The sequence below is a fragment of the Seriola lalandi genome, unplaced genomic scaffold, assembly GCF_002814215.2.
Source record: "Seriola lalandi dorsalis isolate HSWRI2012SDOR001 ecotype SW California unplaced genomic scaffold, Sedor1 jcf7180002054808, whole genome shotgun sequence".
Classification (NCBI taxonomy): Eukaryota; Metazoa; Chordata; class Actinopteri; order Carangiformes; family Carangidae; genus Seriola; species Seriola lalandi.
The window spans coordinates 90,485-115,586 of NW_019525361.1; the positions used below are offsets into that span (position 1 = coordinate 90,485).

At 40.1% G+C, this 25,102-nt stretch overlaps 1 protein-coding gene across 1 annotated transcript; it reads left to right on the plus strand.

Annotated features, from left to right (window-relative positions):
• Positions 1-13,808: 13,808 nt before the first annotated feature.
• c1ql3a (complement component 1, q subcomponent-like 3a) lies at positions 13,809-24,792 on the plus strand. The gene is made up of 2 exons (XM_023426100.2): positions 13,809-14,776; positions 24,020-24,792. Exons 1-2 carry the CDS (start codon positions 14,186-14,188, stop codon positions 24,197-24,199), a joined length of 771 nt encoding a protein of 256 aa, XP_023281868.1. The 5' UTR covers positions 13,809-14,185; the 3' UTR covers positions 24,200-24,792.
• The last annotated feature ends 310 nt before the right edge of the window (positions 24,793-25,102 follow it).

Consider the following 25,102-nt stretch of genomic DNA (forward strand, 5'->3'; position numbering starts at 1 on the left):
ATAAATATATATCCCTCCCAAAGCCTGTCAGTATATGTTCATTATATATGTAAATAAAAAAGATAGACATCTATGTCTATTTAAGAATCATGACAACTTTAATATAGAATTATATAATCATATAGTATATCATACAGAACTTTAATAAGCATGTTTTAATGAAGTTGAATTTTACTGAGTATTTCATATATGTTATAAAAATATATATACATCGTCTGGATATATGAAGCTATGTCATAATAATATGTCCTCTCAGACACATATGGTAACATCACTCTTGATATAGGGACCCATATGTCATATACAGTATTGTGCAAAAATTTTAGGCAGGTGTGAAAAAATGCTGTAAACTAAGAATGCGCTCAAAAATGGAAGTGTTAAATAGTTTATTTTCATCAATTAACAAAATGCAGTGAATGAACAGAAGAGAAATCTTAATCCAATCAATATTTGGTGTGACCACCCTTTGCCTTCAAAACAGCATCAATTCTTCTAGGTTCACTTGCACAGAGTTTTTGAAGGAACTCGGCTGGTAGGTTGTTCCAAACATCTTGGAGAACTAACCACAGTTCTTATCTGGATGTAGGCTTCCTCAAATCCTTCTGTCTCCTCGTGTAATCCCAGACAGACTCGATGTTGAGATCAGGGCTGTGGGGGCCATACCATCACTCCCAGGACTTCTTGTTTTTCTTTACGCTGAAGATAGTTCTCAATGACATTGGCTGTATGTTTGGGGTCATTGTCCTGCTGCAGAATAAATTTGGGGGCCAATCATACACCTCCCTGATGGTATTGCGTGATGGATAAGTATCTGCCTGTATTTCTCAGCATTGAGGACCCCATTAATCCTGACCAAATCTCCAACTCCATTTGCAGAAATGCAGCCCCAAACTCGCAAGGAACCTCCACCCTGCGTCACTGTTGCCTGCAGACAGACACTCATTATTGTACCTTCTGTTCTTCCGATTTTGAAGGGAAATAAGCTTGATGTGTTTTTCATCTGCTGCACTAAATTTCCTTGGCCGACCACTGCGTCTACAATCCTCAACGTTGCCGGTTTCTTTGTGCTTCAAAAGAGCTTGAACAGCACATCTTGAAACCCCAGTCTGCTTTGAAATCTTTGAGACCTCGCTGATGCAGTATAACTACCTTGTGTCTTGTTGCTGTGCTCAGTCCTGCCATGGTATATGACCTGTGACATGAAACTGTCTTCCATAACCTCACCTTGGTAGCAGAGTTTGGCTGTTCCTCACCCAGTTTTAACACAGCTGGTTCTGTGTCAGTTAATGACTGTGTTACAACCTATATGTGAAATTGATGATCATTAGCACCTGTTTGGTATAATTGGTTGATCATACACCTGACTATAACCCTACAAAATCCCTGACTTAGTGCAAGTGTACCTATAAGAATTGATGCTGGTTTGAAGGCAAAGGGTAGTAACACCAAATATTGATTTGATTTAGATTTCTCTTTTTTTCCTCTAATCAGTCTATCTACAGACTGAAAACTATGCTAGACAAGCTACACTCCTGCGTAGCCGAAGCCGAGGAGCGTATTGACACGGCAGAAGACCAGCTGGTGGGACTAGAATCCTGTGTTCTCAAGTTGAGGAAAGAAAATGACTTTTTGATGGAGAAAGTCGACCAGCTGGAGAACTACAGCCAATGCAACAACATACGTGTTTCAGGAAAGCTGTGAGGGAAACGGCCCTGTAAACTTCTTTGCCAACAGGATCCCAGACATCCTAGAACAAGAGCATTTCACCGAACCCCTGGTGATAGAACAGGCGTGTCGGGCTCTTGCACCATGTCCACTTGCAGACCGGAGACCTGTCCTGATACGTCTGCTTAAATATCAAGATTGGGATGAAATCCTACACATTGCTGCACGGCGGTCCAAAGAGAAGGGCCCCATCATGCATAATGACAAGCCTGTACTGTTTTTTCCCCAACCTGAGCGCCGGCTTAATGAAATGCAGGAAGGAGTACGACCAACTTAAGGAGTTCAACCTAAGGGTGTTCAGTATGCTCTGCTCCATCCTGCAACATTGAGGATCACACTCCCTGATGGAAAGAGGAGATTCTTCAAAACACATAAGGAAGCAGTGGCATTCCTGCATAAATCTCATATAATAACATGACAGGTGGATAAATTTTATGTCGTTCTCAGTACTTTATTTTATTCTTTCTTATATTACCATGGGAGACAAATTTCTGTGAGGGTGGTTCCACAGAGAGGTCTTAACATTTTGATAAATATTATTCAATGAACAAGGTATTAACATTTGTTAGCTTTAATGTGAAGGCTAAGACGTTTAGCAGGGCAGAGATGAGGCAGGATGGTTAGGGACGAGCAGAGTCGATAATGTGGAGTCAGTCCTGAGATGAATACTGGAAAGTCTTGCATGGATACTAGGAACAATCTGGCAAAGAGAGAGTGAACCGGAGATGCATATATACTGGCCTGATTGGAGATAGAGTGCAGCTGGTGGCAACAGGTGAGGACAGTGAGGCTGATTAGGAGGTGTGGCAGAGTGGAGAGTGAGACAGAGGCATAGCAAGCTGTGACACTATTCTGTGAGATAAATTGTCCTTCCTCCACCAATATTTTTATATTATGGGACATGCTAAAGGCTTACTTAAGAGGGCAGATCATTTCTTATTCAAAAAGTATTAAAAAGAAATACATATGTGACCGTCACTCAGTAGAGGGCCACAGGAAATGATACAGGTGATGTTAAGAACAGGCACGGACAAAGAGTTTTCCCCCCAAGTTCACAATTTTTATTATTCTGCAGCAAGATAAACTAACAGCATGTTTAAGAAACAACTTTAAAAAAAATACTAAGCAAGAGCACGACAAGACGGTACTGGCTACAAAGCCCCTGCACCCCACCTCCACCGGGCGCACCTTTACCTTCCAGCCTCTGTCCTCTGCCTCGGCTGCTAAATTGGTGTACCGCAGCTTTTTACGCTAACTCGCGTCCTTTCCCAGCCATAGCTGCAGATTTACTGGAGAGGGTAGCACATCATATGTAGCTCGGATTATGAAGATATAATTAACCTAGCATCTAAAACTCGAACGCTCCCCAAATCATTCTCTACTGCCATAATCACTGTAATCCACAAAAAAAGAGATCCATTAGAATGCTCTTCATATCGGCCTATTTCATTATTAAATACAGATTATAAATTGATTTCTAAAGTCCTTGCCAGCAGGCTTGGCCAATACTTGCCAAAATGAATAAATCCAGATCAGAGTGGCTTAGTTTTAAAACGTTTATCATCTTATAATCTGTGTAGGCCTTTTAATATTATTCATTTAACAAAATCTAGAACTGAGCCTAGTATTGCAGTAGCTTTGGATGCTGAAAAGGCGTTTGACAGACTGGAATGGCTGTACTTATTTATGTCTTGGCCAGGTTTGGGTTTGGCCAGTTGTTCATTAACTGGGTAAAAACTCTTTATCATGAGCCACAGGCCAAAATTACCACTAGTGGACAGACCTCGGGAGCATTTCCCTTGAGTAGATGGAGTTGACAGGGCTGTCCATTGTCTCCAGGACTTAGATGAAGCAATTAGACAGGATCCTGATATCAAGGGCTTCAAAGTGGATCAGACAAATCATAAAATAATAATAATGATCCCGGCAGATGATGTAATTTTGTACTTAACAGATTCAAGTGACTCCCTTGCCAAATTACAGACTCTATTAAATGCTTATGGTATTATTTCAGGATACAAGGTGAACTGGGAAAAAACTGAAATTATTCCACGAACAAGTTTTGATTACACTGAATATCTACAAAGTAACCCATTTATGTGGGTTCCCAAAGGGATACATGGGAATAATTTTAGATAATGACCTTAAAAACCATACAAATTGAATTACCTCACGTTGCTTAGTGGAATTGAAGATGACCTACGTTGGTGGAGGAGCCTGCCCATTACTCTAATTGACAGAGTTAATGTGTGTGTGTATGTGTCAAAATAAATATACTACCAAGATTACAGTATTTTTTCTAGTCCTTGCCCATTCCATTACCTCAAAAGTTTTTTAAAACCCTAAATAAGCATGTTAATGTACAATTTATATGGAATTTTAAAATGCCCAGGGTATCTATTGGAAAATTAACCTGGAATTATAAATTAGGGGGCCTTCGATTACCTATCTTTAAACACTACTATTTTGCAGCTCAAATGTGATTTATTACATTCTTCTTTGAGGGTGATGATGCTCCCTCCTGGATACAAATTGGACTACAACCCTTGAAAGAAAAAATATTCAGTGATTTTGTTTATAAGTGGAACCCCAGAACCATACCCAACAGAACTAACACTCGCATTTTAAAACATTTAATCAAAATATGGTGTGATACTCATAGGAATCTTGGATTGAAAATGGGATTGTTGCCAAAAACACCTCTGAGACAAAATTAAGTCATACCCATGACTCTAAATAACAAAATTCAGGAGACTTGGCATCATAAAGTGATCAAACATCTGGAAGATTTTTACAAAAAAGGACTCCTCATATCTTTTGAACAATTGAAGAGGAAATACGACTTGTCCAGCAAGACCTTCTTCTGCTATCTTTAATTAAGACCTTTTCTTCGAACCAACCTTCTATGTCATAGAAGTCATGCCAAGTCTGGCATGACTTCTATGACATGTTGACCGAAATCTGATACCCCTCTCCTCATTGACAGATGGTTGTCAGAAATGAATAGTTGTATTCCTCTTGAAAAGATCACATATAGCCTAAGAAAAGGATGCAACAACTTTATGAAAATCTGGCAGCCTTATCTAGAGTACATAGGAACATCGCTGACACCACCATAACAAGCCATCTGTGAATAACCAAAGGCCACTCTTGAGGAGAAGCCTTTGCTGGCCTATTGTCTCTTATGTTTTACTATGTGCACTATTTTTTTTTCGTCTTTTCTAGATGGGGGGTGGGAAAGCAACCTTTTTTTTTCTTCTGTCTATGTGTCTGTTTTTTTCTGTTACATTGTTCTAATAAATGTGAAAAAAAAAATTAAAGCTGCAAGCACTGCTGTTTGGGCCCTCGTATTCCTGTGCACCTTGGAGAACTTGCAGCACGCCATTTCAAGCAGTTACACATGGTAAGGACTGCCAGACACTGCGCTCATGGGTTAAGATTTATTGCACAGACTGTGTGGCAGCAGAAAAGATTTAAAGGATTTTTATATGCATTCTTGATTGTGACCACTAGGTGGAGGCAGAGACCACATAATAGGCGCACATGAGGCTCTGTATCAGACCTTACACTTAAAATGTCATGTAAGGCTAACCCTAACCCTAACCACGCCCTTCAGTGAAAACTCAAAATTGACATGCTTGTAGCATCAGCATCTTCAAAAAAAATTTTTCTGACCCTTTGTTTGAGGGCCAGGTCAACTCACTAGGAATAATAAATGAAAAAGTAAATCATAATATCACGTTATCATGAGGTGGTGCTATGAGTACTATTAAATATGGACATATAGGTCTGTTCAGGCTGGGACTCTTATCAAACCTAGAAACCATGCGACAATCCATACCGGAGTTATAGCGAGATGAATTTTCATGGCGAATTCGCCACGCCACCAAGGGCAGTCTGTTCCATGAAAAAAGTCACAGTTTTGACTACAATGTATCATCAAGTTGTTAAGCATTTCCTGATCATGTTTGGTTCAAGATATGAAAAGCCTCTTGTTGGTGTCGTCGTTGATCCCACGCTCCTGGCAGACCTGATGGCAGCTGTGGCCTTTCTTGTGTTTATTGTTCTTAAGTTATTGGTTGGCCTATATCTGATTTTCCTTTTACTGAATAAATTATTGAACTTCATATGCCAACTCTTGCTGTCTCTCCTTTCTGGATATCCAGCCATTGAGCCAGGCTGTGACAGTATAGTAAGGCATGGAAAACATCATAAAAACGTCATAGTATAGTAAGGCATCAAAAATGTCAAAAAAAAAAGTAATAGTATAGTATGTCCTAAAAACGTGAAAAAATATCATAGAATAGTAAGGCATAAAATGTGATGAAAGCGCCTTGGTATAATAAGGCATAAAAACGTGAAAAAACCTCATAATATAACGGCATAAAATTTCATAAAAACGTCATAGCATATTAAGGCATAAAAAACGTCATAGCAGGGAATAAAAACCTGAAAAAAGCCTCATAGTATAATACGGCATAAAATGTCATAAAAACGTCATAGTAAAGTAAGGAATTAAAACATCGAAAAAATATTCATAAAAACATCATAGTATCATAAGGAATCAAAAAATAAAAATGTCATAAAAAAACAGAAACGTCATAGAATAGAAAAGCATAAAAAATCAAAGTATAGTAAGGCATAAAATGTTATAAAAACCTGATATTAAAGTGAGGCATAAAGTGTCACAAAAATGTCATAGCAAGTAAAATCTTGTTGATATCTTTAATGTGATGATAAAAGGAGAGGGTAGAATCAAAAGTGACACCCAGATTTTTGGCTGTCAGAAATCACACAGTTATCAAGAGTTATTGTTAATTGATCAAACTGGTGTCTATGCTGGGTTGGGCCAATGACCGGCATCTCAGTTTTGTCTGAATTTAGGAGCAAAAAATTAATAGTAATTAGTAATTAATTAGCAATCTGAGAGGAATCTTCAGCCTTTCTTGGTACATACAGCTTAGTATCATCAGCATAACAATGGAAATGAATTCCATGGCTGCAAATAATTTGACCAAGAGGTGAAATATAGATAGAAAATCAGAGATCCAAGAACAGAGCCCTGGAGTACTCCATATTTCACAGCAGAGTATGTTAATATAGTGTTATTATAGGAGATGCACTGTGTTCTATCAGATAAGTAAGACTTTAACCAGGTGAGGGCCAGGCCAGAAACACCAAATTTGCTTTCAAGTTTGTCTATGAGAATACCATAATCTAGAGTATCAAAAGCTGCACTGAGATCTAGCAAGAGGAGCACAGAAGTGGATTCCAAATCCATGGTAATCATAAGTTCATTTATTACATTAGTGAGTGCTGTCTCAGTGGCGTGACAGGCCCTGATTGTTAATACACAAATGAGACAAAAGTTGCTGAGACACAACTCTTTCCAGTTCTTTAGAAAAGAAAAGAAGGTTCAAGACTGGTCGATAATTATTTAAGGATCCTGGATCAAGGTGTGATTTTTTAAGTAAGGGTTTAACCACAGCAGTCTTAAAGCCAGAATTGAGTGATAAATTGACAATGTTCAGCACTGAAGGTCCCAAGGTTGTCCATAGGTCTTTGGAGAGCTTAGCTGGTGGAGGGTCTAGTAGACAGGTGGTGGGTTTAGAAGACAACACCAGCTTAGATAGTGCTTCAAGAGACAGAGTCTCGAAATTTTACATGTATTTTTCGTCAAAATCCTCATCATCAGTCATTTCTAGAATCACCTTAAAATCATAGACTTGCTTTGACAGGTTATTGATCCTCCTATTTGAACAATCAACTATGATTTGCACACAAGTTTTGAAGCTTTTTTCCTGTTCTTTAGAAGTCTTTTTACTGGTCCAATAATTCACGTACTTGAGCCATGGTGACATATTCCTAAGTGGTGTTGTTTGAAGCTTTGGGTGATATGGCAGGCCCAAAGTTCAGCAAGGCAGAGCCCGAAATGTCAGTAAGATACTGATAAGGAAAAAATCTCAAAAAACATAATTGTATAGTAAAGCAGAAAACATCATAAAAACGTCATAGTATAGTAAGGCATAAAAACGTTTACATAAAAACATGATCAGTCCTCCACCCAAACTGAATCCAGAAAACTGCAGAAGGCTTGTGTGTGATTTGAACGTGTGTCTGTAGAGATTAATGTTTTTATTTGTTTGTTGTTATAACTGAAAAATTAGTTGAGATGCGTCACACAGTCTTTACTGATTTAACAGTGATCACATCGCTGATGACAATAAGTGAAATACACAGATTAAAACCTGCAGTGAGTTTACCTGTGATCGTCTCCAGTTGCATTTTCAATTAAAAGCCCTGATGGAGAAGATTTGTTTTATGTTGTTCCATATGTTTCTTGGAATTGGGGCATGAGGCAGGTTACTCCATGTCAATCAGCAGTGGGAAGAATACAGAATAAAGTTGTGCAATGGACAGTGTAAAGTTTCTTGGAGATAAAACCCGTTCAGTGTGGTAGCTCTAGGTCCAGACCTCTATTCATCTCACAGAGAATGTAACGAAACAACTGTTATCTCTCAGTTGTTTTGTCAGAGTCTGTTAGGACTGAGAAATTAGCAATGCATCATTATGTAAAATGAATACTGGTCAGATCTGGAGTCAGTCATCACCTAACACCTCCACCCTAAAGCTTGGCCTCATTATGGTCACAGCTCTACTCTGGTGTTTTTTACCCCATCCCTGTTGGTGGATGCTGTTTCTGTTTTATTCTCACTTCATCTCAATTCATCTCACACCTTACCAAGGACACAATGAGTCCCAGGCTAACTAAAGCCCATTGATTTTCATGAGGTGATTTATAGGTGGCGTGTGTGTAGGGCAAGTTTGATTGTCTAAGGAGGGCTGCACTGTGCCACTTTAATGAGGGTGGTGACACAGGGCAGAGAAACAAGCCCCACCACAGGATGAGCTGCTAATATACAGCTGCTGCTTTACTTAATGACCAAAGCATGTATACAAAGTGTCTGTCAGTCACAGCCTGCACTTGTCAAAATCTTTGCTTTGCTTTTTTAAACAGAGGCTGTTTACATTGCTATCATAATGCTTTATAATACAGACTTTCAGTTATCAGTTATGAACATTGTACTATAGAAGCCAGATTCCTAAGGTCTAAATATATATGTGTGGATGTTTATTATTTATTTATTTATCGCCCCATAAGATTCAGTCTGATAACTTATTTGTGCCTTTGATAAACAGGTTTATTTATATATTTTAGTGCAGAAATAGAACGTGGAGCCCCCCCCCCCATATTTCCTTTTGAGCACTCCTACATCATGGCAGGTACACAGAGCCCAGGTAAACCCCAGGGAGACCCATGATAAACCCCAGGTAGAACGGTACCAGGTTGTTTTTCACCGCATGTAATTGTCAGTTATTAATATTATCTGAAGGATTATAGACGCTTTCTTTGTTTCTTAGTTATAACAAACAATCAGGAATGTTTTGAGAATATAGTTTGTGTTATTTACTACTTGTAAAACTCTGTTAAACGGACCAGATTCTACCTGCATCAAGTCAAATAAGTTTTTCATTTCACCTGTGTAAAAAAGTGTAAAACTTAGAGAAATATATTATTTTCTTTCACAAATACCACAGGACCCTTTTTTTTTTTTTTTTTTTAACTGAACTTACAACTGGATTTAAAAATGATGAACCAGTGCCTCATAGTCTTCATCTTGTCTCCTGTAGATGTTCCCTGTAGATTCCCCGATTTTCAATGTAGATGTTCACTGTCGATTCCCTGATGATCCCTGTAGACATCCCCTGTAGATGTTCCCTGGTGTTCCCTGCCATGTAGATGTTCCCTGATGATCCCTGTAGACATCCCCTGTAGATGTTCCCTGGTGTTCCCTGCCATGTAGATGTTCCCTGTTTTTAACTGAACTTACAACTGGATTTAAAAATGATGAACCAGTGCCTCATAGTCTTCATCTTGTCTCCTGTAGATGTTCCCTGTAGATTCCCCGATTTTCAATGTAGATGTTCACTGTCGATTCCCTGATGATCCCTGTAGACATCCCCTGTAGATGTTCCCTGGTGTTCCCTGCCATGTAGATGTTCCCTGTAGATTCCCTAATGTTCCCTGATGCTGCTGTGGTATCTTCAGGCTGTCACCTGACTGAGAATGATGATGGTCTCTCACTCTGTGTGTAGGGAACAACACTTCATCACACACAATCTTCATCAGGTCACTGATCATCTGTAGAACATGGCAGACTCAGAGTTACATGAAATTCATAGCTCTCGAACATATTACTGTATGTATTTAGTATAATGTCAAAGTTTATTTAGGCAGAACTTCTCACAGATGTGAGGTTCTGCTCAGACCCATGTGTTCTCCTCAGACCCACATATTCTCCTCAGATATGAATTAAAAGGTTCAAAACACAGATCACAGAAACATCTGGAGATGAAAAAAACACTGTAGACTATAAAATACACAATAAACAGATCAAATACACACAGACGTGTCTTCAGCCTTTAACACAATCACAGGAGCAGAGAGTGTGTGTGTGTGTGTGTGTGTGTGTGACGGACCTCCTCCCTCACTCATCAGCTCTCCTGGGTCCAATAAGCTAAATACAGTCTGTGAGACTGAGACTGGATCCTGTGACAGGAGCCAGGGAAGGGAGTCTACAGTAATATGTGTCTGTCTGTATCCAGTTGAACTGGCCGTAGTTACTAATATTTAAATGTTCTTTAACTCTGTCAGTCCGACAGATGTTTTAAAGAGTTTTATTTTGAGTGTTTGTTGTAACTCTAGCTGGAATGAACTGTTTTAATGTGAATTCATTTGAGTAATGAAAATATATTTTTAAATGACATCATGCATTTTTCAGAGGAAACAAACTTTTAGTAGAACAGATATTTGAATAGGAACTGATACAGGAAAAACATGAACCAACATCATCAATATGTAACAGTGTTTACTGAGACATGTTCTGCCTGTGTGATGGACAGAGGTAGATGCTGCTGCTGGAGGTCTGATATTTATCATAGAACCCCTCCATGATTGGGTTGGGGTGTAGCAGAGATAAGTGGTTAGGGTCAGGTTTCCCATCATGACCACTGGTTGGGTTTGAGGATGAGGTCTGGTTCAGATTTAAGTTTAAGGGGCGTCAGACTTAACTACAACACAAAAGACTTCCTCTGGTACAGACACTGGTCGCTGGTGTGCTCCAGGGTTGAACCTGCAGCTTAACCTGAACCTGGACCTGGACCTGAGGTCTAGGTTCAAATCAGAACAGGGTTAGGGTTAGGGAGCATTTTAACATGAGGTCAACATCCCAACAGAAGAAAACACTATGTAATATTTACCCATCATCCCTGATGACCCTAATGACCCTAATGACCCAGATGACCTCATCCCTCTGTATACCTGTGAAGAGTGGGGACATGAAAACCTCCTGTTGCTCCACAGTGAATGCGAGCTGCTCAGACAGCAACTTGAGTCGTGACTGACTCTCACCTTTGAAGAGCTTGTCAAGAGACTTGTCCAAATGTGTTTCTTCCCATCAGGAACCATCTCCAAACTAAAACCTGTGTCCTTCAGTGATTGAGAAGGTCGTCCATGTGTTTCCTCTCTGTGTTTCTGCCTCAGTCAGCTGTCAGACTCTCATGTACTCTGAGGGAACCACATGTTGTCTGTCCTTGTTCTCTCTGTATATAGATCTATATTTTTTTAATTACTTAAAAACCTAAACGTGGACCAGCCCCAAAATGAACACTACTAATACCATCTCATAAGGTCCCAGGACCAGGTTTGGGACCAGAGGGGATCAGGCTCATGAACAGAGATGTTATGTGTGTGCTGTAACATGTGTGCAAAGATATACAGTTTTATATGTGAGTGTATATTAACATATAAGCACATATGTAAATATATGTTTTATCACCTTGTTTGACCACATTAATTTTTTGGATCTTTTTTAGAGCTGCTCTGTTAATAGATGATTTTATTGTTTTTATTTTGCTTTATCTTTAATTTATTTATTTTATTTTATTTATTGCTTGTGAAGCATTTTCTAACATTTTTTTTTATATCAGTTTATTCTTCTTTTTCTTCTTCTTCTGGTTATAACCCTGACCACTTTCAGTCCCTCCACAGCAATTAATCATTCACTGTGCTCCTATTGAGTGAAGTGCCAATCCAATGATCCTCTGCTACCTTCACTGCTCATTTCAGGGACGTTTGGAGACTAATGAAGCCAGAGAAGATGATGTTAGTTTGATTTTAGTGGCATCAATACGCTGTCATCCACAAGACAAATGGCTTTGTTTAGAGACCTGGATCTGGATCTGGATCTGGATCTAAGGATGTGTCATTACACATTTCAAGGAACTGTTAACACACAGGTGAGGTCTGAACAGAGTGACCAGGTTCATGTGGTTACGGCTGTTTTATGAGAGAAAGAGTTTTAATTAAGAATCAAGCTGTTCAGTCATTATCATCTTTGACATTAATGAGTCCTTCTTTTCAACACTAGACCAGAAGCTAGTTCTAAATGGATCATTAGAAATCCAGTCCACACTGGTCCACACAGCCTCCGTATGTTTACTCATCTTGTATTTATCATCAAACTCCAGACATAAAAATAGAATCATCACAACATTAAATGTTATTAACTCAGCTGTGTCAGAGTTTAGCTTTAAGCAGTGTAGATACTAACCTCACGGTAGCTGTGGATACCAGTCCTACAGACCTCTACAGACCAGTATACTGGACTGGACTTCAGTTTCCTGACAGGGCAGAGGTGCAGCTCAGCCTCTGGGCCACAGTGGACTCAGGTTTGGTTGTATTTCTCCTGATTCCTTAAGCCTGAGGACGTTAGAGACTCTGGTGCAGGTTGAGAAGGTCATGGCTGGATTAACCTCCTACAGGCCTCAGGCCTCGTTGTTGGGCTTTGGGGTTTATAGGAGAGATGGTGGAGACGGTCCAGGAGTACAAATACCCAGATGTCCACATGGATAGCAAACTGGACTGGACCAGGACCTCTGCAGCTCTCTGCAGGCTCTTTACCTTCTGCTGAGGCTCTGATTCATCAAAGTCTACGTCACCGTACTATGGATGTTTATGAGGTCTGAGGACTGGCTCATACCTGGACCTGGACCCTCTGCATGTAGCCCACAGGATAATGATGCATATTGTTTTACTTCCACTCAATACCAGCTGAGCATTACTGTGCCCTGCAGTCTGTGGCCTGAGAGCTGTGCACTGTGAACTAAACATGTGATACAGTTATATATACATACACATATATGTATATATACATATATGTGTATGTATATTCATCATATATACACACACACACACACACACACACACACACACACACACACACACATAAATATGTATGTATATATATGTATATATATATATATACACACATACATATATATGTGTATGTATATTCATCCAGAAACCTTCCATCCAGAACCTTCAAGCATCACAAACATCCCAGTGCTTTAAGGAGGATTTTCAATGCAGGACTTCTCCTTGCTATTTGTATTTTTTTATTACATATTTAAATGTTTGTCATTTTATTCACTGCTTGTTAATGAATTCAAACACAGGTCAGATTTGACCTGTGAACATTCAGATGTAAAAAAACACATGAACACATTAAGTGAACACATTAATATGAACACATTAACCCTCGAGTTCGAGTCTCATTTGACCTGTTTGGAGTTTAATTTCTACCGATAAAAACATCCTAAACAACCTACTGAACACACTAAAATGATGACATCACAGAAGGTTAATGATGACATCACAGATGGTTAATGATGACGTGGTTAAAGTTGAGGTTTGAGGTTCAGATTCTGAGGAAATAAAAACTGGTTTTTGAATTAAGAGGTTTTAATCCCGAACAGAGATCAGAAGTCTGATAAGTGGATTTGGAAACAGACTCAGATTCAACAGAATGCTATCGACCCTCATTTGAATAACCTGCTATGTTTCTATTGGATGATAGAGCCTCTGAGCCCCCCGGCCCCCTCCCCCTTCTCTTTCTCTCCCTTGCTCCTGCTGTGTCTCTGGCTGCATCAGACAGACGGTCTAGCTGGTCCTGATCCACGTTTAGAGTTCAGCTGCTGGGAAGACACTCTGGTTCGGGACCTGTGGATCAAAGAGGGGCCAGACCCCACGTGTGGATTTCAGCGCGCCTCAGAGATGCTGAATCCAGAGCTTGTGGAGTAAAAGGCGGGAGTTTGAGAGAAAGTTGACGAAGCAGCGCATCAGCAGAAAAAGTGTTTGGGAGAGGCGCGGAGCAGAGGGGAGGGGGTCACTTCCACAAGTCCATTAGCATTAAAGTGTAGCTCTGCTACTTTTTCTCTTTAAAGCGGCTCCTCACCAGCCTCCAAAATTTCACCCAAAAGCAGACAACAGGATCATCCTGCGCTAACGCGGCTGGTCGGCAGGAAGCGGCTGGTGGCGGCGGGGGTCCTGGGGGTCGTGATGGTTCTGGTTTTGGTCATCCTCATCCCGGTTCTGGTCAACTCAGCGGGGACAGCGGCGCATTACGAAATGCTCGGTACCTGCAGGATGGTGTGCGACCCGTACGGCACCAAGTCTCCGTCCAGCACCGCCACGGCGGACCCGGTCCGAGACAACAGCCTGGTGCAGTCTTTACCCACGTTCATCCAAGGTCCGAAAGGGGAACCGGGTCGGCCGGGTAAGGCGGGTCCTAGGGGACCTCCTGGCGAGCCGGGACCGCCCGGTCCAGTGGGGCCACCTGGAGAAAAAGGTGAACCGGGCAGACCCGGTTTACCAGGACCTCCGGGATCCACCGCATCTGCCGGTGCAATCAGCGCGGCCACTTACACCACTGTGCCCAAGATCGCCTTTTACGCGGGGCTAAAGAAGCAGCACGAGGGCTACGAGGTGCTCAAGTTCGACGATGTGGTGACGAACCTGGGAAACCACTACGACCCGACCACTGGGAAGTTCACCTGCTCCATCCCCGGGATTTATTTCTTCACGTACCACGTCCTGATGCGCGGAGGAGACGGAACCAGCATGTGGGCTGATCTGTGCAAAAACAACCAGGTAACATAAACTGCACGTGAGAGTGTCAAGGACACATCCTGACATTTTCCATCATTAATTCACCTGCATCCTGTACACGTCATACACCATCACAGGTACAATCAGCAGCTCAGATTCACACACTGTGTGTGTGTGTGTGTGTGTGTGTGTGTGTGTGTGTGTGTGTGTGTGTTCCAACACAATGACAACAACTGTCTGTGTGGACACAAGCCCTGGTCATGAGCTACAGGATGATGGGCTCAATGGCCCAGAGGTCAGGGGTCAGAATCTGAAGAGTTCCTCTGAAGGATCCTGGTTCTATTTTCAAACTGTCATTAAATTAGAACAAGAGAAGAAGAAGAAGAAGATTTCTCTGTGGTTTGATTGATGCTTCATCTCTTTCTCTCCCGGTATCATGTTCAGGTGAACAACATACATATATATATATATATATATACACATATACACTGAGTTATTAAACAGTTCATGTATGTGCTGCATTTAAAGCTGTTAAAGTAAAGAACCCTAACCCTTAACACATGTCAATGACTTGAAGTATATATCTTATAAGATACACACACACACACACACACATATATATATATGTACATAACGGCTCCTTTAGTTCTTTAGTTTTATGTTATTCATGTTTTTAATACATAATGTATTTATCATATATATCATATATATTTTGTTGATTCACCGTGGTAAAGACCTTGTGTTCATGTAACATTATAAACTTGATATAAACATATTCCACCTCCATCCCAATTCAATTCAGTCTGTTATATTAATAAATATAAATGATTGGTCAGCTCTTCAGATTATGTTTTGATTTATTATAGAGACCGTCATCAAACATAAATAATTATAAATATAAATAACAATTCACAAATGGAAGTAAATCAAAAATACAAGACAGATTTTACTGCGACATCCACTTAATGATAATAATAATAATAATAATAATAATAGTTATTATTATTATTATTATAAGCCTGAGGCCCTTTGCCGCCTCCTCCTCTGTGAGTTTGCTCCATCACTGTCCTGCTCTCCGAGCGTCTCTGCAGTGATCAGCCTGTCAGCAGCAGATCTAATCCGTGGGGCAAACCAGTGTTGCAGCATCGCTCCACAGAGCACATCCCCGCTGCTGTCAGCTGCTGCTGTAATGCTGCTGCAGACCACAACCAACATAGCAAACATCTGTGGGATTAAAGCAGCAGAGCTATAGTCCGTGGAAAATCAGATGCTGAGAGACATGTTTCAATTAGGACTCATGGTACTGAGACTTGTGAACTGTTGAGGAGGGAAACACCACGGTTCAGTGTGACTGACCGACACGCTGAGGCTGCGGCCTTTATTTGATGAAAAGCGGCTTCACTTCATTTCACTGATATAAATTGTCCCAGTATTTTTTATTTGTTATTGAGTTTTAACAAACATAAGCAAATTGTCTTGTTTTAATAATTTTCTAAACTCAGAAATAAACCACCTTCTGTTGTTTGAAGATACAGATTTAAAGCAGTTGTTGATTCATATCAAAAAGAGGTAACAGTAGCTCTTGTATTATTTTACTAATGATAATAATAATTTGGAGATCTTCATCCTTTTCTCTGTGTCCAGGCTCCATCATCTTCCTCCTGTGTTCACACCACTGCAAAATCTTTTTTCTAACTTTGGGAAAAATAAAATCGTAGAAGCATAAAAAAGGTTTCACACAATGGCACTGCGGCAGAATTTAACTAATTCATTCAACCTGCACATTATTTTACATCAGTTCATAAATGTGCTTCTCTACATGTCTGGGAAAATTCTTGTACTTGATATTATTGTATATATATTATAATTATATGACTTATATGACTGCTGATTTATTAATTTGTAGATTTTAATTTTAAATACAAAAACATGAAAAGCTACAATATTAAAATGCTGCTTCCATGTTCATGCATCGGTAACAATATACAGATAATATAATACATGATAACTCTATATTATTACTGACCAGATTATTTTTACTTTTGATAATTCAAGTACATTTTGCTCATAATATTTTTACTGAAGAAAGATCTTTCTAATAAATGTAATGTAATGTATTTTATATTGTGGTAAATGATGTAAATATTTTTTCCATCATTGCACTACAACAAATAATAAAATATTATCTAATAGATGACTAAGTAAAAGATGAAATTATATGTGGATACAGCTTTATATAATGTTCACACCAGAGTATTTACACATAATAAATAATAATAATGAATAATAAGGTGGTACAGTGTGACTGAAGAAACAATAAAATCAAAATCACTGGAGAATAAAAAGGACAGACAAGGGGTGAGGCTGAACAACCAGGGCTGTTTATAGCAACGCAGCACCCCCCACTGGAGGGGCAGCATGTCTTTGAACTGTCTGTCACAGTAACATCCACTGTGTCCATGTTACTTATTATTATTGTTGCTGGCTGCTGTTTATTTTGTGGACGCTTCAGTTTCATGCGTGGTTTTTGAATCACCAGGTTTTTCATGTTTCATGCAAACATCATAATATGATTCACCAGGATGAGACTATGATCAGAATTCATTAGTCTAAGGGTGTGTCCTTGACTCAAGTCAGGAAGTCTGTGGGATTAACAGAAGAAAAAGATTATTAATAATCTACCGGCTGAAATTTAAGTATCACACAGGTCCACAGGATCAAGACTGGGACCCTTAAATCCAGCCATTTTGATTAATAGGTAGCACATACAGATTAAGATATTTGTATTCAATTACACCACACTGTGTTTTAACTTTGACCACAGCACAATAAACTGCAGAGCCACAGAATCAAAGCAGCAGAGCAGCAGTGTGGTCGTTTCCTAGACTCAGTCCTACAGGGTTTTAGGTTAATGTGTATGAATCCCGTCCAGACTGTCCTGCAACAGATCCATATTTGTTTGCATATTATAGAAAATACTATACATGTCTATACAGTATCCAAAATACTACAGAAAAGGATCAGTTTATATGACTTTAGATTTTATAATGAAGAAATGGAATTAAAGCTGGATCATAAACATGGTCAGAAACCTGGATAATATCAGAATCACACAGAGAAATCATTCAAATGGTGACAAAACACAACACTAAAGATGATGCTGATGAAATGACACAGAACATTTAACGTAATAAAATAATATAATATTTTTCTTTTTATTTCTGTAATATAATGAAAACATCAGTCCACCAAAGGAGACACTGTTACTAGAATCCACTTTACATTGGTTTAACCTTCAGGAAATAGTCATATCGCAAAACGCTCCATGACTCTGACAAAGCTGATGCCCTCTCCTGCTTACCCTCCTCTTACATGTTACCAAACCAGCCATGTTTGAAAGAATGACACGCACTGTGAGAAATGTGTGATGAACTTCAGCTTTAATCAGTGCAGGTAGAAACTGACTGTGTATGGAGTCACAGAAGTGCCATAAAAGCAATATATGTAAAAGAATAAGAATACAATAAATAATAAATATAATAAATAAACAATAGAGTAAATATATATGGAAATATAAAGACAAATACAAATATAAGCATTTTCATTTATTTTCACATGTATTTGTTCATTTATTTATGAATAGATTTATTTTATTCAAATAATATGTATTTATCTTTGCATATAAATTACTCCTATTTCTGTATATTGTAAATTTTTTCTCATTCATTTTTATATGATGTAATTTATTTATTTTTTATCCCTTTATTTTTCCTTATTTCTTTTGCTATTCTTTAAAGGGCCTAGCTGTCAATCAACTGGCTGTGGATGGGACTTCCTGCCCAGGTTGATTAGCCAATTCCTGTACACATGGATCCTGCGCTGGCAGGAGCTTTTTATCAAGGCCAACAGGAAGTAGATGTGATGCAGTCGTGCCGTCATGTTTCCAAACCCTAACTTACACTGTGTCGATTTCATACTTTCATTTTATTTGTGTTCGATTGTTAGGACATAACACAGCTTTACTGTGGACACTTGCCCAAAAGTAGGATAACATCATCAATCAGTGTGTCACCAGCATGGTTACAGTTTGGTAAAGTTTAGGGAACCAATGCAGTGAAGCGAGCGTTGTAACAGACCAAACGTCGATCTTCATTCTGACCCTCAGCTGTGGTCATGATCTGGGTAGTGACAGAAAGAACAAGATGGCTGATACAATCGGCTGAAATGAGTGTCCTCTGCAGGGTGTCTGGGTTCAGCATTGCACTGGGAACACAATGGATGCTGGCGTGAGTGTGGAAGATGATGTCGCTGAGCTGCTGCGGAGAAGCACGTGTATGTTCACACTGGCTGTGTCTCTGTGCTGCTGCAGCTCCATCTTTTTACATAGAGTTTACAGGTTGCTAAATGTTGGATATCTTTTCATCATAAATTAAGATTTTTTTATGTCTGTTTCAGATTCAGCCTAGACATAGAAACTATAGTGAAGGTGTCAGTTTTATGTGATCTTGCTGGTATGATGTCACTATGACATCATCAGGTGTTTTCTGTCTGTTTCAGCTGGGACATGTGGCACATGTGAAAAATAGGTGAGTGACTGAAACTCTAGATCACGTGACGCAACAGTGACGTGAGGGATGTGCGTCTCACATGTCATGCAGGCAGTGTGTAGCTCTAACCCATTAACATGTGTGGCGAAATGTAATTCAGCAGCCACCAAGCTCACGCCACACATCCCAGTGTGTTCCTGGCCTTAGAGATAGAGTGAGGAGCTCTGATCCAGAGCGAGCTCGGAGTAGAGTCACTGCTCCTTCATGTCAAAAAGAGCCAGTTGAGGTGGTTAAGGCATCTGGTTAGGATCCTCCTGGGCACCTCGAATTGGAGGTCTTTCCGGCATGTCCAACTGGTAGGAGGCCTTGGGGTAGACCCAGAACATATATATCTGATCTGGCCTGGGAACACCACAGGGTCCCCCAGGAGGATTGATCTGGGTGTATATTTTTCTCTCTGAAAGGAGAGCTTTCATGTTTCATAGTAGGGCTGCTCGATTATCAAATCGAGATAATCAAAGATAATTTAGATCAATATCGAGATCATGATTATTCAGCACGATTTCTCATTGACTTTGGAAAAAAAACAGAAAAAAATGATTTCAAAATAAAAAGCGCTGTGTCTATGTAGTTATTCCTGTTATACACAATATAAGTTAAAGATATCGGAGCTTGATACCCCTTTCACTGAGGTCGCTAGTGTTTCTTTGCAACAATAACATAGAGAGTTGTGACACACTTTACAATTTTGGTGCAGATGGTTATAAATGATCGAGCAGAGCTGGACAGGGACATTATGTGTTGAACATGACCTGAACCTTCAGCACAGCTGTACAAACTTTGAAGAGCTATTAAACCAATATTTTTATTAGGGACTCACTATTCCCAACAGGTGTGACTTCCCCTGAACTCAGCTGGAAGGGTTGTTCATAATTAACTGTTAACAGACAATATGAATTTTGACTGACTGATACCATCAGTTAACCATCACACAACAGCAGCTAGGTCCTGGCTATTAACTGTAAAGTATCAAACCAACATTTAGAACCTCTCAACAACTTCATCTTCCTCATGTCGGTATTTGCCTCAAACTTTCCTCAATGCTGCATTCATGAGCTGTCCCTTTAAAAAAACTACCTCATGTTCAGTTGCCCCTGATGTAACATCAGTGCGTGAATGAGTGTGTGAATGGGGGAAAGTGTAAAGTGCTTTGAGTGTTTGCTAAGGCTACAACAGTGCTTTCTATATAAGTGCACTCCAGTTATCATTTATGACCACTGTCATATGTGTGTCCCCAAAAGCAAGGATTGAACAAAGGTTTCTATGGAAAACCAAAGACACCAATGACACACTTCATAGCAGTAGGCGGCAGTAGTGAGTTACATGTACTTTGCCTACCACCATAAAAAATCTCAGTCAGTCATGTCAGGGAAAGAGGAAGAGCCACCACCGACTAGAGCACTGAGGGTAATAAGAAGAAGAACAGAGCAGAAGGCTAGCACAAAACAAGATACGAAGCAACAGCTGGTTTCTTTTTTTAAATTTTTTATATATATATATATATATATATATATATATATATATATATATTTTGGGCTTTTGTGCCTTTATTGGACAGGATAGTAGAAAGAGACAGGAACCCACTACACCACTCGATGCCCCGACAGCTGGTTTTTTAATAATAACTTTCAACACTGGCTTCTCCTATTTACTGGTCACTGTGCTGAAGTGGCAGTTTGCTGTCATTGCTGTTGGTGGTTGTGATTTTGTATCACAATGGTAGGTCAGTGAAAACACAACACAAAGTTAAACAATCTCTCAGTCTAGCATGATGTTACCACTAATTAGCATGCTCGTTATCTCATATGTAACCTGGCTTGTAATTAGCAGAGCTCCAGACTACCAGACTGTAGCTGGTCATTAACAGACTTAAACTACACATAGCACATTAAATTATTGCATTAGTATAAGATGTCTGTGAAGATGATGTGGATAGAAAAGTTATGTTGAGTAATGACTGCTGTTGAGAGACCCAGTCATCAGTCAGTGTGCAGCTCCCACGTGTTAGCATGCAGCTCTTACATGTTAGCATGCAGCTGACGTGGCCCAGATGTTTTCACTGTAATCTGATTGGCTGGATGTTGACATGTTTGAACAGTGACAGCTGGTGTGTACTGAGACAGACAGACAAACTTGAATGCACCAGTGTCTTTGAATTGTAGCACAGTTCTTTCTGATTCATTATCAGCAGCTAGGGTTAAGGTTAGCAGAGATGGTGCTTGTTATCGCTAGGACTGACCATTTGTCCATCACCATGATACAGGTAACTGTGCACAGGTAAAAGTGCAGGTGAACCCTGTTTCCTAAACATAATTGCTGCCTGGATTATGTTCCTGGTGTTTTTCTGAATCTACATCTACAGTGATGTGCAGTGATATCAAATAACTTCATACAAAGTGAAGAGAAAAAAACGAAATGAAATCAATATTTGGTGTGAACCCCCTTGAAAACTGAACCAGTTCCCCACAGTACGATTGTGGGCAGTTTTCCGGAATACTTAGGTTGGTCATGTGTTCCCAGACTGAGTTCATGATGGGATCAGGACTCTGTGATGTTAGAATCAGGACTCAGGACTCTGTGTGGTCACACCATCAAAGGACTCATTCTGGTTCTATGTTTGGGTCTGTGTTCTGCTGCTGATTTCCTGCCCCCCTGATGGTTCTGAACTGTATAAATCAATGGGACTGTGAGGGACATGGAGGTCACGCCCCCCGTCCCTGTGGGGTTATCTTTAGGCAACAAACCTTTTGTTGAGGTTAGGAAACATAAATGTTAATGAAGTAAACAGTGTTTGGGTCCAATGCTTTATTTGCTAAGAGCAGATACTGAAGGTAAACAACAACAAGCACTTAACTTCATTTTACTGACACATTCACTATCAATATTTTTTACTTAGGGGTTTACTTGGGGCTTTTTGTGCCTTTATTGATAGAGCATTAGAGAGAGACAGGAAATGGGGAGGCAGAGAGAGGGGGAATGACATGCAGCAAAGGGCTTGTCCGATGCCGGGGCCAAATGCAGCGAGGACCTTAGCCTCTGTATATGGGGCGGATGCTCAACCAACTGAGCTATACGACGCCCCTACTTACAGAAAAGTTGATAGAAATAGTTCATCATCAGCAGATTGATGAAATCATACCAGTCACAGCATGTTGGGTGGTATTATTGGTGAATGGTCTATAAATTCACTAATATATTTCAGTGTATATATTATTTTCTTTATGGACTTCAGCCATCATCATATTTGAATGACTGAGTGATTGACTGAGTGATGTAGTGACTTTTTGGACAAACCTCAGTGACTTTCTGTAGAAGAGAGTGGTTAGTATTCTCCTGAGAGCACGAGGTTGGACTTTCCCTCCACAGACTCACATCTCTGCTGACCACAGCAGCTGACCTGAATGATGCTCCAACTTTCTCTCTGTTCATTTCACAGTAAATACAGCAGAAATCACAGCTCAGTCTTTCACTAATGTTTGGTGACGCCATCAGACGACGGTTATAAAATCAGGATCAGGACTGAAACCAGCTGGCACTAGACTGAAACCAGCTGACACCAGCTGATACGAGACTGAAACCAGCTGACACTAGACTGAAACCAGCTGACACTAAACTGAAACCAGCTTATACGAGACTGAAACCAGCTGACACTAGACTGAAACCAGCTTATAGGAGACTGAAACCAGCTGACACTAGGTTGAAACCAGCTGACACTAGACTGAAACGAGCTTATAGGAGACTGAAACCAGGTGACACTAGGTTAAAACCAGCGGACACTAGGTTGAAACCAGTAGAGATATCAAATTCTCATAAACATGATATCTCAGTAATGCCTGAAGGGTATTTCTTCAGATTTAGGAAGAAACATTCACTTGGACTCATAAATGAACTGATTAGCAACCAAGTCCACCAAATCTACTCTGACTGGTGACATATATGCTTCGAGTAAGATCAAGTTAATCATCAGTCAAACCAATCTCTGCAGTCCTCTGATTGAATGATATAATACTTGCATTTATATACGGAGGTGCTGATGCTGTCCGTATACCTGCTATAGGTCTGACTGGCTGAAACTTCGTAATCAAAGAAATATTTCAACAGTAAGTGAGACTCTGATGCACCCTGCATTCAGATGTGCAGAGATTTTACATTAAGAACATTCAGACATAGTTGAACTAACTAGATGTCATCATGAATTAGAAACAACCCTCCCTGCTCATTTTGTCACTGTGAGGCAGAACAGAGGAGCCTTGATTGACATGAGTAACCACAGGTCTCTGGAGATCTTGTCAATTAAACCCTGGAGCTCATACATATTAAACATACATGGTACATGTCATACTCCACCCCCCGGTTTCTGTTTTGGCTTTTCTTTGACATGATTTTACCGGCTTGTGTTTGTTGTAAAGCTTATTTATTGCTCTGGGTTCACTCTGGTTCGACTGTGGATCTGCAGTCATGGAGCTCAGACCTGCTTCTCTTCCACCTCCTGGGTTCTAAGGTTCTAAGTCACTTAGCTGGTGAAACTAAACTTAGTAGCCTGGTAGGGGAATTGTGCATGTATCCATATTGTTAGTATTAAAATTGTTGTACAGAAGTCTGAAGCCCAGTTTCTGACCTGTTTGATAAGTTCATGTGTATGATTTGTGCTTGTGTGCCTGTGTGTGCTTTCCTGCAGGTGCGGGCCAGTGCCATTGCCCAGGACGCAGACCAGAACTATGACTATGCCAGTAACAGTGCTGTGTTGCACCTGGAACCTGGAGATGAGGTCTACATTAAACTAGATGGAGGCAAAGCTCATGGAGGCAACAACAACAAGTACAGCACCTTCTCTGGATTCATCATCTATGCTGACTAGAAAACACCACATCCCCAGCTGTCACAGACCCTGTGGTCCAGATCTTGCCACTAATAAAATGCTCAGACTTCCACTTTTACACATGTGGAGAATCCAATATGAAAGTTTCTTCATAACCAGTGTATTACTTTACTTTGTACATCTGCCATCACCACAGTCCGCAGTGACTCCGGATTTTCATTACATCACAGCTGACGTCTTTGTGTTAATGTAGAACTGTGACAGAGTGATGGTGTGAAGGTGTGTGTGTGGTGTAATGTGAGAAATAAAGTGCGAGAAAGGCCCAGCCTATATACTACTGTACAGCTGGGGGACACATGATATGTGTGTGTGTGTGTATGTGTGTGTGTGTGTGTGTGTGTGTCGCTCTCTCTCTCTCGAGGGGTGTGGTAACAATAGAGCGATAGAGACCCCTCACTCTTAAATCTGATTGGGCAATAACCTGCCTGTGAGTCCAGAGAGGAAAACCTCAGAAAGAGCATCAGCTAACGTGTAGTTCTAAAAACTGTCAAGTCAGTGAGTGTCAGGTAATCAACTGTAGGATGATTTTGTGCAATACCTATTATAATAAACTATATTCATGGTGATACTTACTAAGAATGCCTTCAGTCAGTGTGTGTGTTTTTCTTTCTGTTTTAAGAGCATCCAAAAGCTGGTTGAGGTCCATTATGTCAATGAGGCAGACAGTTCCTTCTGCTCTGATCTGCACTGTCACTCATCTGCACTGTGAGACCTGATATAGACAGGTGTGTGTCTATATGACCTGATATAGATGGGTGTATCTCTGTATGACCTGATATAGACAGGTTTCTGTCTTATATATAGTGTGTGTCCAATCAGTTGAGTTTACCACAGTCTGACTCCAGTCAGGTGTAGAAACATCTCAGAGATGATCCAGAAAAA